Source organism: Arvicola amphibius, chromosome 2, assembly GCF_903992535.2.
Source record: "Arvicola amphibius chromosome 2, mArvAmp1.2, whole genome shotgun sequence".
NCBI classification, from domain to species: Eukaryota; Metazoa; Chordata; class Mammalia; order Rodentia; family Cricetidae; genus Arvicola; species Arvicola amphibius.
The window spans coordinates 84,737,949-84,757,220 of record NC_052048.2 but is presented as its reverse complement, the minus strand read 5'-3'; the positions used below and the strand labels follow the sequence as shown (position 1 = coordinate 84,757,220).

Below are 19,272 nucleotides of genomic sequence, written 5' to 3'. Positions count from 1 at the left end.
TCCTCTCTTCTCTGATGCTTGTCTGCCAGGTCCTGTTTTCCCTGATATTATTCATTAGGCTCTGTGTATCCAAGATGTTCAGTTTCACTAGGTCATCAGGGTCAGTGTAGGTCAGCCCTATAGTTCTGCTAATGTGTCCTGAAACACAGCATGACTAGCTTTGAGCATCAAGGAAGTTGCTCTTTTATGACTGGATGTCACTAAAACGTTGTTCTCTGTCTTTGGCAGCTACTAGAATGCATAAGGATGTTTGTTTACTTGGCAGCTATACTCCTTCTATTTCTGCAAACGTTTGCAGTGATAAATGCTCACTAAAGGGGGGTTAAGAATAATTAATGTAAGCTGTGCAGTTTTTGACTTTGCCTCCCTGTGCTCATCCCTGGCTTTGGCATTGTCAGGAAATCTGGTGATTTTCTCTCTTGGTTTTGCCTTTGTTTTATGTAAATAATTCTTATTATTGGCATCAAAATCCAATACATGATGATGTTCAAATTCCATTGACCCACTTATTTCATAGAATAAACTCAACCTACCACACTGTGTGAATTTTGTTATAATGAATTACATTACATTTCCATGTTAAAAGTTAGCCTTTATGCTCCCTTCCTGTTAATTAACAGTATTTCATTTCCATCATTATAAGCTATAGATTCATGCTGTTAGACCCATACTATTTCAGAGCAGACTTTGTGTTCTTTAAATGTTTTAGAAATAAGTTTTCCTAATTTAAACCTATTCTTTGCCAAGCTCTCTTCTGTAAATGAGGGATGGCAACAATGGCTTCTTGTTCTTTAGCTTCCAGTTATGCAGTAGTGTGCAGCGACTATTGTCTGTATCTCCCATAGCATCCCACCATTGTTGTTGTACTAAAACTTCATAGTTTGATGCAATCCTCTTTGTCTGAGATAACTTTTTATCCTCCAAGGGTCTTCTTCAAATCATCATGTTCCATTCCACTATCTCGAAGCATCTTATGTTTTCCTCTCTTCACTTGATAGTTTCAGGTCTGACATTTAAGTTCTTAGAAGCTTAAATCTTGTTTTATTATGTTTTATTTTATGTATATGAGTGTTTTGACTGCATGTATCTGTGTGTCTGGTGCCTGCAAAGGCCAGAATCCTCTGGAGTTAGAGTTACAGATGGTTGTGAACCACGGGGAATTAAAGCTTAGTTCTCCGAAAGAACAACCAGTACCCTCACCTGCTAAGCCAGCTCTCCAGCACCAAGTGCTTGATAATTTTTGAGTTGTATTTTGTACATGGGGAGTTAGGTCTGGTTTTATTTTTTTAAGGTTTCATTAATGGAACAGTTGGGATGGAGGAGGAGTGGATTTGGGATCAGGGAAGTATATATCTTAATTAAGGGAGCCATTTGAGGGTTGGCAAGATACCGGACTCTAGAAGGGTTCCCAGGTGTCTAAGGAGATGTCCCCAGCTTATACCTTGAGCAGCTGAGGAGAGGGCGCCTGAACTGGCCCTATGCTATAGACACTCTGATGAATATCTTGTATACCACCATATAACCTTTATCTGGCAATGGATGGAGATAGAGACAGAGACCCACATTGGAGCACTTGATTGAGCTCCCAAAGTCCAAATGCGGAGCAGAAGGAGAGTGAACATGAGAAAGGAAGTCAGGGCTGCGAGGGGTGCGCCCACCCACTGTGACAGTGGGACCTATCTAATGGGAACTCACCAAGGCCAACTGGACTGTGTCTGATGGAGCATGTGATCAAACCAGACTCTCTTAACATGGCTTACATGGAGGGCTGACTGAGAAGCCAAGGACAATGACACTGGGTTTTGATTCTACTCCATGTACTGGCTTTGTGGGAACCTAGTCTGTTTGGATGCTCACCTTCCTAGACCTGGATGGAGAGGGGAGGACCTTGGACTTCCCACAGGGCAGGGAACCCTGACTGCTGTTTGGACTGGAGAAGGAGGGGAAGGGGAGATGGGGGAGGGGGAGGGAAATGGGAGGAGGAGGTGAAAATTTGTAATAATAATATTAATAATAAAAAGAAAAAAATAAAGTTTCATTAAAGAAAAGTTTTGCTGTCTTTCCCATAGCTCTTCCTAGTATCTCATTCTATGATGATAGTTGCCTTTCGCAATGCTGCTTCAGTGACATGGGACGTAATTAGCACATACACAATGGAAAAATATACTTCTGTGGTGTCGTTTTTCTCCATTGGGCATTGATTAGACATAAACAGTTAAAGAAATTTAAATATAAAAAAATAAAACACAGTGTCCCATAGGTTTGGATATGTTGTGCCTTCATTTTTATTGGATTCAAAGAAAGTTTTAATTTCTTTCTTTATTTCTTCCTTGACGTAAGAGCAGTTCAGTAGTAGACTGTTCAGTTTCCATGAGTTTGTAGGCTTCCTGGGAGTAGTATGTTGTTCAATTCTAAGTTTACTCCATGGTCATCAGATAAGACACAGTGGATTACTCCAATTTTTTTGTATCTGTGGATGTTTACTTTGTTACCAAGTATGTGATCAATTTTAGAGAAGGTTCCATGAAGTGGTGAGAAGAAGGTATATCCTTACTTGTTTGGGTGGAATGTTCATAGATGTCTGTTAAGTCCATTTGATTCATTACATCTGTTAGTTCTCTTGTTTCTCTGTTAAGTTTCTGTCTGTTTAACCTGTTCATTGTTGATAGAGGAGTGTTGAAATCTATTAGTGTGTGAGGAGGTTTGATGTGCCATTTAAGTTTTAGTAATGTTTCTTTTAAATATGTGGATGTTCTTGTATTAGGGGCATAGATATTCAGGATTGAGACTTCATCTTGATGAATTGTTCCTGTATGAGTATAAAGTGTTCTTCTCTATCTCTTCTGATTGATTTTAGTTTGAAATAAATTTTGTTAGATAGTAGGATAGCCATACCTGCTTGTTTCTTAGGTCCATTTGATTGGACAACCTTTTCCCAACCCTTTACTCTGAGGTAGTGTCTGTCTTTGAGGTTGAGGTGTGTTTCTTTTAAATTGCAGAATGCTGGATTCTGTATTCATATCCATTCTCTTAGCCTGTATCTTTTTATAGATGAATTGAGACCATTGATATTAATGACCAGTGGTTACTAGTTTCTGTTATTTTAGTTTTTGTTGTTGGTGGTATTGTTGTGTGCATTTTTTCCTTCTTTGGGAAGGATTTGATTTGCTGCTCTGAGATCATCTATTGTCTGTGTTTTTATTTGTAGCTAACCTCCTCGGGTTGGAATTTTCCTTCTAGTACTTTGTATAGGGCTGGTTTTGTGGCTAAGTATTGACTAAATCTGGTTCTGTCATGAAATATCTTGTTTTTACATCTATGGTAATGGAAATTTTGCTGGGTATAATAGTCTGGGCTAGCATCCATGGTCTCTGAATGTCTGCACAATGCCTGACCAGGACCAATCTATAGATTCAGTGCAATCCCCATCAAAATCCCAACATAATCTTCACAGATCTTGAAAAAAAATAATCAACTTCATATGGAAAAACAAAAACCCCAGGATAGCCAAAACAATACTGTACAATAAAGGAACTGATGGAGGCATTATCTTCCCTGACATCAAGCTCTATTACAGAGCTACAGTAATGAATATAGCTTGGTATTGGCATAAAAACAAATTGAAGACCTATATATTAATCCACACCTCTATGAACACCTGATTTTTGACAAAGAGGCTAAAATTATACATTGGAAAAAAGAAAGCATCTTCAGCAAATGGTTCTGGCATAACTGGATGTCAACCTGTAAAACAGATCCATATCTATCATCATGCACAAAATTTAAGTCCAAGTAGATTAAAGACCTCAAAATAAACCCAACCACACTGAACCTGATAAAGGAGAAAGTGGGAAGTAACCGTCAATGCATGGGCACAGGAGACTACTTCCAAAATACAACCCTAGTAGCACAGACAAAGAAAGCAATAATAAATAAATGGGACCTCCTGAAACTGAGAAGCTTCTGTAAAGAAAAGGATACAGTCAATAAGACAAAAAGGCAGCCTACTGAATGGGAAAAAAAAAGCTTCACAAACCCCATATCACACAAAGGACTGATCTCCAAAATATATAAAGAACTTAATAAATTAGACATTAAATTTCTAAATAACCCAATTAAAAAGTGGTGTACTAAACGAAACAGAATTCTTAACAGAAGAATTTAAAATGGTCAAAAGATACTTAAGGACATATTCAGCTTCCTCAGGTGTAACATGAGGGCCTGCTTGTTGGGGTTTCTGTCCTGCCAAGTTCCAACAGCCAATAAGCTCCAAAGAAAATCACACAGAGGTCTCCATAAGTTATAAACTGATTAGCCCATTAGCACAGGCTTCTTATTAGCTTATAACTTATATTAACACATTATTCTTATCTACAATAGCCACATGGCTCAGTACCTTTTTCAGTGGGGCAGGTCACATCCTGCTTCTTCAGTGTCTGGAAAGTACTGTGGAGGAATGGGCTTCCTCCTTCCTAGGATTCTCCTGTTCTCATTGCCCCACCTCTACTTCCTATCTGGTTGTCCCGCTTATACTTCTTGCCTGGCAGGATACAAGATCAACTCCAATAAATCAGTTGCCCTCATATACACAAAAGATAAGGAAGCAGAGAGGGAAATCAGAGAAGTATCACCTTTCACGATAGCCACAAATAGCATAAAATATCTTGGGGTAACTCTAACCAAGGAAGTGAAGGATCTATTTGACAAGAACTTTAATTCTCTGAAGAAAGAAATTGTAGAGGATACCAGAAAATGGAAGGATCTCCCTTGCTCGTGGATTGGGAGGATTAACATAGTAAAAATGGCAATTCTACCAAAAGCAATCTATAGATTCAATGCACTCCCCATCAAGGTCCCAACAAAATTCTTCACAGACCTTGAGAGGACAATAATGAACTTTATATGGAAAAACAAGAAACCCAGGATAGCTAAAACAATCTTATACAATAAAGGAACTTCTGGAGGCATTACCTTCCCTGACTTCAAACTCTATTACAGAGCTACAGTATTGAAAACAGCTTGGTATTGGCATAAAAACAGAGAAGTCGACCAATGGAATCGAATAGAAGACCCAGATCTTAACCCACAAACCTATGAACACCTGATTTTTGATAAAGGAGCCAAAAGTACACAATGGAAGAAAGAGGGCATCTTCAACAAATGGTGCTGGCATAACTGGATGTCAACCTGTAGAACAATGAAAGTAGATCCATATCTATCACCATGCACAAAACTCAAGTCCAAATGGATTAAAGGCCTCAATATTAATCGGAACACACTGAGCCTGATAGAGGAGAAAGTGGGAAGTACTCTACGACATATGTGCACAAGAGACCGTTTCTTACGTATAACCCCAGCAGCACAGACATTAAGGGCAACATTGAATAAATGGGACCTCCTGAAGCTGAGCAGCTTCTGTAAAGCAAAGGACACTGTCACTAAGACAAAAAGGCAGCCTACTGACTGGGAAAAGATCTTCACCAACCCTGCAACTGACAAAGGTCTGATCTCTAAAATATATAAGGAACTCAAGAGACTAGACTTTAAAATGCTAATTAACCCAATTAGAAAGTGGGGCACTGAACTGAACAGAGAATTCTCAACAGAAGAAATCCAAATGACCAAAAGACACTTAAGGTCATGCTCAACCTCCTTAGATATCAGGGAAAGAGATATCTTGATTGATGGAGCCATTATGGTGTTAGCAAGAAACTTGGCTCTAGAAAAATGCCCAGGAATCTACAAGAATAAACACAGCTAAGACCCTAAGCAATAGAGGATAGGATGTCTAAACTGGCCTTACCCTGATGATTATCTTAAATATCACCATAGAACCTTCGTCCAACAATAGATGGGAACAGAAGCAATGACCCACATCAGAGCACTGCACTGAGCTCCCAAGATTCAGTTGAAGAGTGGAAGGAGTGAGAGTATGAGCAAGGAATTTCAGACCATGAGGGGGTTATCCACTAAGACAGTTTGCCTGAGCTAATTGTAGCCCACCACCTTCAACTGGACTGGGAATGAATGAGCATGGGAAAAACGAGTCCCTCTGAAGGTGGTTGACAGTTGGAGCAGACTGAGTGTCCACTGATAGTGACACTGGGATTTGTCTCTACTGCAAGTACTGGCTACTTGGGATTCTATTCTCTTTGGATGTATACCTTGCTCAACCTAGATGTAGTAGAGAGGGCCTTGGACTTTCCACATGGTGGGGTGTATTGCCCTCTCTTAGGATTGGAGGGAGTGGGATGGGAGGGTCTGTGGAGAGAGTGGGAGGAGAGGAGTGAGTGGGAATTTGGATTGGCATTTTTTAAGTAATAAAATAAAAATAAAACAAAGTAAATTAGACTTTTTCCACTAAATTTACTGCTTTTTAAATTTACTTTTGAAAATGTCATACATGAGAATTGTATTTTCATTACTTCTGCACCTCCTTTCCAGTGACTCTTGCTTACCCGCGCAATCCCTCTCAAATTCATGATCTTTTCCACTTTAATTAATGTATTGCTTATAAGTTGTTGTGGGCATTCAGTTTTTCTGGCACTGTTCTTTGAATATGTCCTCTTTTTCTCCACTGTAGGTTTTTTGCCATCTTTGCTAAATATATGTCATACAGCTGTAATTGTGATTACTCATGTTTGGGTCTCCTATTTTCTTGCACTGATCTGCTTATCTGTCTTTGTGCCAGTACCATGCTATTTTTATTATTATAGCTTTCAAACTTAGCTTGAAATTTGATATAATACTTATTATTATTTTTACTTAGGAATCCTTTAGTTATCTCCATGGAATGTGTGTGTGTGTGTGTGTGTGTGTGTGTGTGTGTGTGTGTGTGTGATTTTGTATGAACTTGAGGACTTATTTTTAGTACTTATGTGAAATGTTGGTGGATTTTGACTGACTTGGGTTTGCATTGAATCTTTAAATTGTGCTTTTTGTGGGATGTTCATTATTTACTATATGAGTTCTACTAATCCATAAGCATGGGAAATCTTTCCATCTTCTAGTGTCTTACCAGTCTCTGTCTTAAGGGTCTTACAGTTTTCATCCTATGGTTTCCATAGTCACTACCTTAGTTTTATTCCTTGCGTTTTTCTGTTTCTTTGCTTGATTTGAGTACAAAAGTCTTTCAAGATCTCTTTCCAAGTGTGTTTGCTATTTGTATATCAAAACATTACATACAACTGTGTTTTAAGTTTTTTTATTTATCTACTTTGTATATTTAAATGTTTTGCCTGTATGTATGTCTGTGTACTCAGTACATTTCTGGTGCCTGCAGAAGTCAGAAGAGATGGTTGGATATCCTGGCATTGGAGTTATGGGTGATAGTGAACTATCGTGTGAATGCTGGATATCTAACCTAAAACAGGGAGTGTGGGGATGATGCCAACATGTGAAATTAGAATTTTTTTATGGATTGAATATACTGTAGATGTTCAGTCTATTAATGTCTGTTTTATCACTCACATACACATGCTCCACCCCCAATATGTCTGTGCTTGAATGTGACACTTAAATAAAATATTCTCAGAATATTCTGCTGTCATTAATTATCATGGCTATTAGAGGAATTTAATGCCTTCTCAAAATTTGGCTTTTACATGGTTACTTTGCCACATTGCTCTTTCTCAAAATTTGTGTTGTAATTTAATAACCTTATCCTTCACTCCTGCTGTAAAATACATTGCTTATCATATATTTGTCAGTAGGTATTCTGTGAACTTGTAACCTTTACAGGTGGACCTCAAGAAAGTTTGTTACCACCTTGCAGTTACTGTTGTACAATGACTACAGAAACTATTTATTTGGTTTGTTTTCTCAAATATATGACATAGAGACAAAAACTTTTCTTCATAGTTTTTCAGAGTTGGGATATATTTATACATAAGAACACCAGGGTTGAAGACAGAGGAAGTTTTGAATTTTCTGTTCTACTTATTGTCTTGTGTTATCTTTAACTCAGTGTCTATTTTATGTACTTAAGTAACAATAATATTTTAAATAACCATTACATACATAAATTGTGCATATTCCTTGCTTCAGTGCCTGACATCTAGCCTGTATCACATTTGCATCTGCTATAAGTACTGATAATTATAGTGGTAAAGATCACAGTAGGAAAGAAAATGTAAATGCAGTTAAATGCTCTCCATTAGTTCAGAAACTGTATTTTTTCTTATATGCAGTTATTTTTATGATAAAAGGTTATCTTTTACTATACAACAGTGTCATATTCTAATCTACAATTTAATTGCTAAGAGGTTTGGCTAGGAAAAAATTTGTACACAATAGCAATAGTACACATTACCTCAAATCAACATACTTTAGTACCTCAAGCATTAGCAAATATAAATCAGGAGACATCTTTATCTCTTCTTGACTTTCTGCAAACATGTAACATGTGTCTGTAAATTATGCACACATTTTATTTTTCTTAATTTTAAATAAGAACAAACCAACCTGTGTGTTTTAATTAAGAAATATCAAGTTGTTAATTTCATGGAAAGGAAATGCTAAAGTCAGTTACATAATCACGTTTACAATTATTTTATTTGTAAGAGTTGCCTCTGAGAAATTGAATCAATTTAACCTTCCACTATCTCCCAGAGGGGCTAGGGAAATTGTGTTTGCTTAGGGGATTAGAGAGACAAAAAAAAACCCACAGGTGCCTAAGAACTTATTGCCAGATGCCCCTCTCCTCTGTGTTACTTTGTTCTGATTTCATCTTATGCATAATATAAGGTCACTGACAACTTGAAATCAGTGTGTTGTGATTTATCTCAAATGGGTTTCTGAACTTTCAATTGCAGAATAGTATTTTGAGAAAGAAACTACCTTGGAATCATTTTTGCAGGTTTTTGTCCTGTCTGGTTTGGCCTTGCCACTCTGGTCTTATCCCTTGGCACATCTGTACTTTCTTTCCTGACCTGACTCCACTGGCTTCATTCTTCACTGTTTCTTTCCTGACTATCTTTAAACAATTTTTGAATTTCTAGCTATTTAGGCCCATCATTGTAGCAATTTCTGACTTCAGGTGTTTATGAGTTATTTCCACCCTCAAAAGCCCCATGTCACACCCATTTCTACTTTAAGTTGGTCCCCATATAATTAATCCTTCTCTTCTTATCTGAGGTGGCAGTGCCTTCTCTACCCAACCTACAAATGTGTGTCAGTGCTGCAGAATTACAACACACACCTTAGCACTAGTGTTCAAATGCCTACAATATGGGGGCTATCTCTTATCCAAAGCACCACAGTTACTCTTAGACTAGATGAAAAGATGGCCCCTTGGGATGGCTGTGACCGAAAACTAAGCTGTAAATATTTGCACTCGTTCAAAAACATTATGATAATTGAGGGCACACACACACATAAAAAGAGATTCATGAATTAGAGATTAATCAAATTTTAGTAAGCAGGAAATATTAGCATAGAAGCACATGGCTTACCATTATTGTAATTTTCTTTTTCAACTTTGCAGGAAAAAGTGCAACATTTACAGAAGGCTTTTGCTTCACGAGTAGATAAATCCACGCAGACTGAACTTCTAGGCTGTGATGTAAGTAACTATATAAGACCATTTTTATCTTTTTTATTGGTTTTCAGACTTTCACAGCTTATTTACCTCTGCTGTGGTGTCCTGGGTTGACTGCATAGAATTGGGCTGTTCTTTGTTCATCACTTGTTCTAAACATTCCCAAACACCTTGTTTACCTGAAAAAGATAATTTCAGACAGCAAGTGGCATACGAAAGTCCTGTTAACTTTTTTACAGCAACATTCTAACTTGGTGAATTTTAAGATACATGAAAATGTGCATAAGAATACTATAATTTATAATATAATATAACTATAATAATAGTAATAGGATAATTTGTTTTTAAGAAAATTCTAATTTATTTATTCACAATTTAATAAAGTTATTAGGTTTGCAATAACCTAAGGCCAAACATTTTTACATTCAGGCATGTAAAATTCCTCCAACTTTGTAAACAATTTTACCATAATGTTTTAGCTCTTGGGCTTCAGTGTAGGCAATTCAAGTAATTTAATTAAAAGTTAGTGGTTTTTTTCTTAATGTAGAATACTTGCTGATAGGATTGTGAGATGTTTTAAACCTGATGTCCCTCCAGAAATCCTATATGATTTTGTAAAGCTGATGTAAATAACAGTTTTTCTTAAGCATAGCTCTAAAATTTGTGTTTTGTTGAATTGCTTTTACTCCTCTCTGCTAAAAAGTAAAGGGAAGAACTATTGGGAGAAACCTGTTCTTACACTGAGAAATGTTGATGAGTAAGCTTTCTTGACAAAACTGGATATAAAAGCTTTGAGTTTTGTGAACATTTCACTATAATGACAGCATTTATTTATATTTATATCTCATGTTATCAGATAGCATAAATGTAGAAGTCACTCTTGTGTTGCCATGCAAACTGCAGCATTATATTATTAATTATATTTATATTGTATACATGTCTCTGTCACAAAATAAGCCAGTTTTGATTTCTAACAAATTGTTTTCAAAGTTTAATTTTAGTTTAAGCTACTAAAAGCTATGTTTTTCTGAGGAATTTTTCTATAATATATATTTTAATGTTTTCTTCTAGATGTGTAAATAATTTACAGGCACTAATATCTTTACAACAATGTTTTTAGTCTAGTTTTAGATGTTATCTTCATGCTGTTAATCTTTATTTTTGAGAGAAACTTGTTTTATAATTTTAGGATAGTTTACAAGTAATCCATTGTTTATCTCTTTTGACTTTTCCCCCCCAATATGACACTTGTAAATACATAATTGTGTATCAGCTCTTACATTTTAGATAATTATCTGTGTATTTCTAAGTCTGAATGTCAGAGATGTTTCAAAAAGAAATATAAAAGCACAATCTCCATCAAATCATATTGCAATATACATCATAGTACATGTACACTACAGGTTAGCTTAGAATCCAGCTACTTCAAAGCACTCAGTTCTTAAGTGAGTTACGTAAATTCCGGGACAGTGAAACCATATTTATCATGAGATCTGTAGGGCACCTGGATTGTTAGGGAAAATAATACACTCTTAATACAAAGACAAGAAAGACCCATACACATTTGGATGTGGTTTGGGAATTAATATTTGAGTATCTCCATTTTAAGTGGCTCAGTAGTGACTCAACATAGACAAATAATGCAAGAGTTCTATGTACCACTGTCATATTTTATACCCCATTGTGGTTGCTGGTGAGAACTGGTGTCTGCAGGGTGAATGTGCTTCTCTGGGGATCATTATATTCTTTCTCACAGAATACACTATAGTACTTGTTTTTATAAATATGCAAACACAAATTTTAAAAAGGACTGAGGAACATGATATTTCTCTTGAAGTCTTCATTGTTCTTAGTTTGTCTTCATGTGATGAAGGCAAAGTTGCCCATGACCTGAGGCCAAGAAAGAACACTTCCTTGGTAGTGACTTCCAAAGAGTTCCCCCCTAAACAGCTCCTCCCACCCCAAGCACATATTATAGTCTGGAGAGCTGTTAACACGGGACAGTACTCAGTTCTTGCTGATAGGCTTAGCCTTTCATGGCATTTGTATATAACACAGTCCGCGCAATCAGTAAATGATGAATAAATGCACATAACTTAGCAAAGTAACTAATTTAGCCACATGAACTGGAGAGTGCTTTCTATATGAAGACCTGAGAAAAGGAATATTGTAAATCAATTAAAGGTAAGGCATTTAGAATTATGAATTGCATAAAAACAAGGACACATGTGACTCGTACACACTTCCCCAGGAACAGGAACTGTCATCTGTAAACTGTAATACTTAATTATAAATAATTTAACTTACATATGCATATGAATTACCATCTCTATATTTTCTTCATAGTGTCATATTATTGTTTTAAGCTAGGATAAACACATTCACACCTACATATGTGTATAAAACATCTATTTATAATTTGCTAGACCTTCTCAGGGAAAAAGAAAAGATTTTTGTCAAAACCTTGTACATCATCTTTTGTTTTTATGATTTCCTACCTGATTTTTGAATCTGTCAATATTAACCACATTTGCTCTTTATGGACCAATTGTGATCATGGGTCAGAGGTGTGAATATCAGATTGCAAAATACCAATTCACCATTAGCATTAAGGACATGGTTTTTGGTACATTTGCTGCATAAGAATGGAATCCATATCAACCCAGTATGAAATATGCTAATAGAAGTTTACTGCAGAGAAATTTAAAGGTTTTTTTTTAAAACAAACTTTGTCATGAAGCAATTTTATAAGGACGTTTGATCCCAAATAATTTAAGTGTCACCTACACTTGTGAAACCACATAGAAGATAGTTGGGTAGAATCATGAAACATCACAATTTCCTATAAGACCTTAACAAACGATTGAGATCTTTCTGATTATATCACCTGTAGATAAAGGCCTCCATAGAGCAATATACTATCTGTCAATATTTACATTTTGAGAGATACTGCAAATAATAATTAGATTAAACCTTTGGAGAGTGAATAGCTAAGTTCAACAGGGAAGGTATTAATTATTAGCAGTGAGAAAATTTAGGATTTAATTAATTTAATATTTTAGTGAAAAAGTTTACTTTCTTACTCTGTTTTACAAAAAGTTATTATTTCCATTAATATGATTGACTTCCAGTATAGATTTGCATTCAAATAATACCTTGACTTTACTCAGAATAATCACAAAATCTGTCTTTTAGGATTAGAATTTTGAATAATGAGATCTACTATTTTGTGTATGTTTTGAATTTTTACAGAATATCTTTAATATAATTGAATTTTAAAGATTTTTATCACTTTTTAAAATGTAAACTTGCCAGATATTTCATCAAATATTAAATTGTTATGTGGGTATATGTATTACTAATGGCTTTAATTTGACTATTAAAAGTAGGTTGAAGTTTGATTCACATATATTTTCAACCTAGTCCAGTACATATGTAAATTATTATATCAAGGTTTCATTACTTTGTGTTTTTTAGCTATTTTAACTAAGTTTCTCAAGGAAATATGCTTTCTATAAGAAGTTTCTGCTCAGGCTAGAAGAAGAGTAAACTATACATTATATATGACGGTACTGAGAGAATGTCTCAGTACACTTTTCTGTGTATATTGATACATCTCCTGGCTTTACTGTATTTCATTTTGGTGCTTATCCTGGCAGTTACTGTACAAAGAGCCCATAAATATATGAGAACTTTATCCTGTCTCATTCAAAATGGAGATGAGGATGCTTGTCTTTTACTGCAATTGTTGATTAGCCATATTTTAGAGGTGGGAGTTTTTGTGCTATGCTGTTATGTTATCTCAGTTGAATGTTGTCCACTCAGCATTCTCATTGGTTCCTGACGAAGTGTACTGTATTAAGTCTTCCTAGCCACAATACTGTCATCTTTCACAGTCAGAACTTCTGATGTGTATGCATATGTCCCAACACTTGCCAGAAAAAATAATGTCTTTCTCCAAATGCTCCATCTGTTAATATTCACTCGACTCTGGTATTTTTGTTTATACCTAGAAATTAAATCACCTGTATAAAGAATTGTAGAGTTTTGTTTGCTTTAGGTTAATTATTTTTCATATTATATTAAATGCCTGATAAGAACATTGATTGAACGTGCTAATAGTAAACTGGTTACTTTCTATATAGTGCAGATGATTGGTTTGTCTAACATGGATGGTCTTATAACACAGCTTTGAAAATTTGTTGAATCAATATTCAGCAAATATCACCTTTTCACTGGAACCTTTAACTGAAAATCCCCAGGTAGTCTCTTATTGGGTATGCAATTGCTTAATCTGTGTAATTAAATTAAGGATAACAAATGAAGAAATGAAAAAGGCATCAGAAGGTTCTAAGGGAGAGGTAACACAGGAAGGAGCTACTGAAATGTGAGAGGCTGAGAGTGGGGATGGCATATGCAGAGTTCCAGAGGGACACTGAAACAGAGAAGGGTGAGCTGTGTGCCTTGGAAGTAGAGAGAAAAGCATCTTTGATAGAAATTCTATTATAAAATCCTCCCTCAAGACCTTTTGAAAGTTCCAGTCAGTGAGAGAATTTTATTATCTTTGCCACAAAGCTAAGAAAGAATAGTCAGATTAAGATAAAGACCAGACCACCTAGTATACAAAAGGGACTTCTGTGCTATTAAACCAGGTAACGGATTGAGTGTATCAGGAAACTCATAGTAGAGAATCAAAGCCTCTCCATAGGAACAGAGGACCAAGGCTTTGTCTTGTCATCTGGGGAGCAGAGACTCAGGCCTATATGTCCCATCCACCTGAGGGAACAGCAGACTCAGGCCTCCTTTGCATATCCACCTGAAGGAACAATGACTTAGTAACCCCCTTACATAGCCTCTAGTTATAAGAAATACAAGAAAAACTAAACTCAATCAGAGTTCCTGATAATTACATGTTTTCTCTTTTCATTCTCTTCTCTCTTCGCCCCTTTCCTTCCTCCCTTCTTCTCCTCCCCTCCCCTCCCCCCTTCCTTTCTCCTCTGTTTTCCTTTTATCTCTCTGGGAGAACTGAAATAAGCACATTTGCCCCTTATATCTCTGTGTGATTGTTCCAGGAGTCACATTAGACCCATCTTCACGTACTCAAGTTCTCATAGGACGGGTCCAGAAGTTGCACATCCTACTGTATATATGGGTTACTTGCATCTCCAGGTTATATGCAATATCTTATGCTATATAAATAATCTATAAATACTTGATTCATTATTTGGAGGTTGATACTTCTCAGCCACTTGCTTTGCCTTCTCAGATTTGAGGGTTTTCATGCCTACCTTACTTTTTGCCAGTGAGAAAACTGAAATGGATTATTTTAGAGACAAATACATTGACATTTGTAGATTGAAAGTGTTTAAAAAAGATATAAAGTGATTTTACAGTGTAGTCATAGAGAATGAAGGGGAAAAGTTTTATAAGTGTATTTATACAAAACTGGCACAGGAGCAGGAATTTTTAGACTATTCCATTAGAAACTTTCTTAAAAGCAAGCCACATATATCATTAACCTTATGCACTGTAAAGTAAGAATGCAAGGAAATTATACGCTTAGTGATGCTGAGTTAAGATGGTAATTACAATTGTAAATTTATGAGACTGAATTAGTATATAGAAAATTTATTCTAAAAGAGTATAATTTACAGTTCAGAATACTTAAAGAGTCAGTTCTATAAATATCAGAATTATTTCAGATTTATCATTATTTTATGAATTTTATGTTTATAAATGGATTTATGAATTTGGACTTAATCCACCAAATCGATGTTATAGTCCAACATAAAATTATTTTCTGGAAGAAAAATAGTATAAAAGGGTTAGCATTTTCTTCAATTTTAAGGTAAAACCCGAAACTGGATGAGAAGCTTGAAATCTCATGATTTCTAACTTTTTGGTTTTGGAATCTAGGTTGCAAAACTGCAACTTAGAATTTTTTCCATTTTTTTTTTTTTTTTAGCCAGGGTCTCTTTAGCCTAAGCTGGCCTGGGACTTACTATATGATTAGGATGACCTAGAACTCACAACATTCCTTCTTCTGCCTCAGTAAGAGGCCTGGGCTACCACATCAGGTCTGAAAGATTACTTCTTAGTTGAAAGGGATTGTCAAGCATATTACACATGATTGGGACTTAGGAAATGTAAAGCTAAATGAATTCATGTAAATTGCAAAGTATACAAGTATCAGTGGATGTGAGAGTGCGTACTAAATTTTGCATCTTTGAACCCTCTAATTGCCACCTTGTTTTTTCCACTAAACAAACTAATCACATCTATTTAACATACATATCATATACTCTTAAACTTTGATATTTTAAATATAACAATTACTGTTTGCAACAATAGTAAAATATTATTTTCTTAATAATTTTATTAACTCATCATTTAATCATATGAAGATTTTAGTCATTTTTTATATATCTTTAAAACATATCCTGTTAATGAGTAGCCTTTTCACATGCACTCCCTCTGCTGAACAGATTATTGAGAATATAATAAAGTGGTGTGGTCCAACACCATCAATGCTATCTATAAAATCTACCAAGACATATGTTTCCATATATACCAAACAACATGCTCCTAAGATATTCCCCCATCAGCGTTTCTTGTTATACATAATGATGGAAAATAACACAAATATTCATTAATAGAGACCAATATATTGTCAAACATGTGGTCATCCAGGCAAGAATAAAGATGAAATCTCAATATTTTCATATAGAGATATCTTTAGACTATTAATAAATTTATATAAATTATGAATCTATAATGTATTACCTCATTTTATGATATCTAATTTATGTACCCTACCACAAAGAGGGAGATAATGGAATGCTTATTTGAGAAAGTGAGCGATGTAGTGCTATAGATTACCATACATGAGTCAAGGAAACTTTCTTTGAGCCTGCATGGAAATAACGCTTATCACGGAAAACAGGAAAGGGGGAGGTAAAAATTAGGTGACACTCCTAAGCTTAACAGGCATCAAATAGTACTATATACACCTTGAAAAGTGAATTTTTAAATGTGTTTTTATTTTAAAAAATTCTCTGGTTTTGATCTTCAGTGAGATTTCTTTTAAGGACAAAGAGAATTAACTACTCTATACTTCACTCAGTAGTACTTTTCTGTCTACTGAAGCTATAGCCTCAGAGGACTAATTTGAAAGCATCCAAGTCTTCTTCATTTACAGTAGGCACTTATCAGCCTACATATCCAAGTAATGAGCAATATTCTGTGAGACAATAGACAAGTTTCTCTTGAAAGTTACATTCATATATAATATGGGCACACTGCACACACACAAAAACACACTGTGTGCATGCACACACACACACACACACACACCACCCACCCACACACACACACACACACACACACACACACACACACTGCATATCTCAGTAAACTCTGCAGTGTGAAATCAGAACTTCTCAAACTTAATGACTGCTCAAATTTTCCACTCCCTGATTATGTGATTTTATTACAGTACCAACTGTTCCCATAAAGAACTCTTCCACTGGCTCTGCTCTATCAGGACATGCTGTCCTGTGCCTCAGTTATTGAGAACCTTTCTTAAAGGATTTCTTGATGTGGACTCAATTGAGAAGGTTTCTCTTCATGTGGGATTTCTTCAGAATCTGCCAGTACTGTTTGAGATACTTCATAGTTGCCATTCTGATATGTTGCTATATCTTATATACTGTCATGTAGCAAACACATGCACACACACATACATCCTTTATATTGTTACATAGCACACTCCTATAGTATTGATTCTGTAGTTCTCTAGATCTCTTAACAACAATTTTACTGTCCTTGGGAATAAGTTATATGACACTTCTTTCATAGATATTTACTTAATGGATATCCTTGTTTTAATATGTGTAAAATAGCCTGAAATCCTTTAATTTCCTATCATGTGAGGTTTCAGAAGAAATGACAGACTGAAAGTTAGAGTAATAGTAGTTGCAGACTGTGGAAATCATCTGAAGCTTTGTGTGTAGGTCTCAAATAGCTGTGGTATATACAGTCTTCAAGAGAACCTCATGCTATTTACCTATTATCTAATTTTCTGGCTGTTTTTCAGTGGAAGACTATACAAAGAGTTGAAGAAAATGGTATTTTCTACTTGTTTTTAAAAAGGAAAAATTTATGTCAACTTTTCATTCTTTCATTTTACATTACTAAAATAAACATTCTTTGTAAATGTTAATAACAAACTTTTTCATAAAATCATCAAGAGATGAGCTTCTTGTCAATCTTTACTTTTACTTATGTTTAAACATTTAATATCTTCATTTAAATTTTCATTTCATTTTGTTATTTGCCATTCATTTCTTTTTATTTTCTTCTTTTTAAGGCCCTGTGGAATCCTACATGCACTGGAGGTTTATTTAAACAAGTACATATTTCAAGCTAAATTAAATAATCATTTGACCAGGAATAATTCTTCATTGATCTTTGACATGTTAAATATTGAGTAAAATAATTTTTTCTATGATTCCTTCTGTTAACTATCTTGCAAAATATGTAATACAGAGATTGCTTCATTCTAAAGACTGTATAATTTTGCATTTATAAACAGTTTCCACAGAATATTGATGAAGACTCAATGGGCATATATTTGCTTTTATTTACTATGTGTATTTTTATAAAAACATACATTTATTTAAAGATGACCTGTATATGCAAATATACTAAAATGTAATATTCCACTTGGCAGTCAATATTGTTTGATCATCCTTCTTATCCATATCTTTTGTTTCTTTGGTTATACACTTTGTGTTTTTTTTAATGTCACATTCTGTGTGCATTAGATAGACTGGAAATGAAGTCATAGTTACCTCATCTTATCAGGACAGTTCCCAACGATGAATTGGGTTATTTGTGACCTCTTATCATCACATGGTGAAACCAGGATGTTTTTAAATGAAACAAATCCATGTGGCCTTTATCTAACCACAGAATGTAATACAGACAGAGGAAAATTATATCCCTTAAAAGCAGAAAAACAGACTTATCTGTTGATCTCACAGTGCTAGAAATTTATTGAATGTATGTGGTATAAGAAGAAGCCTTACCTTGAACTCAAATTCTGTGCGTCCTTTTTTATTACCTTTCTATGATAGCCCACAATATCAAACAGCATAGTAGCAAGAAGACTCTCATGAGTGGTATAATTTATTGCAAGGATGTTCAGTATTGTGGGCAGGATGTTGGTGATAAGGGCCACAGGACTCAGGAGAAAAGAGCAGATCTTGGTGATCCCCACCCTTTGTAAAGACATAATTACATAATTATAATGATCAGTAGTAATGTATAGAACTATGCTATAAAATTTATTAAATTATTTGGAACTTTATATAACATAAAATATAAATGACCAAATGCTGGGTGTAAATTATGATGTTAAATAAACTATAAATATATTTATTCACACAAAACATTGTATGTGCCCTTATTGACTTTATTCCTTTAGATATTCTTCAAGGATCCAGCATACAAAAACACTCTGTTTCTTCCCAAATAGTCTAGTTCCTTCTCTTCTATGCTTTTATTCTTTCATACTTTTCTTTCTTATTTGTTTTATTTTATTATTTTCAAAAGAAAACAGACTATCTTTTTCCATTTTACATACCAATCCCAGTTCCCACTCCTTCCCCTCCTCCCATTCTGTCCACGTTCCCACCCAACCCACCCTAGATCCACTACTCCGAGAAGGTAAG

At 35.1% G+C, this 19,272-nt stretch overlaps 1 protein-coding gene across 1 annotated transcript in view; it reads left to right on the top strand.

Annotated features, from left to right (window-relative positions):
• Ccser1 (coiled-coil serine rich protein 1) overlaps positions 1-18,932 on the top strand; it is a 626,740-nt gene extending 607,808 nt beyond the window's left edge. The window contains exons 9-10 of the mRNA XM_038318799.1: positions 9,485-9,562; positions 17,907-18,932. Of these exons, the coding sequence (XP_038174727.1) occupies positions 9,485-9,562; positions 17,907-17,966 (138 nt within the window). The 3' untranslated portion in view covers positions 17,967-18,932. The remainder of the gene's footprint in view (positions 1-9,484; positions 9,563-17,906) is intronic.
• Positions 18,933-19,272: the final 340 nt, after the last annotated feature.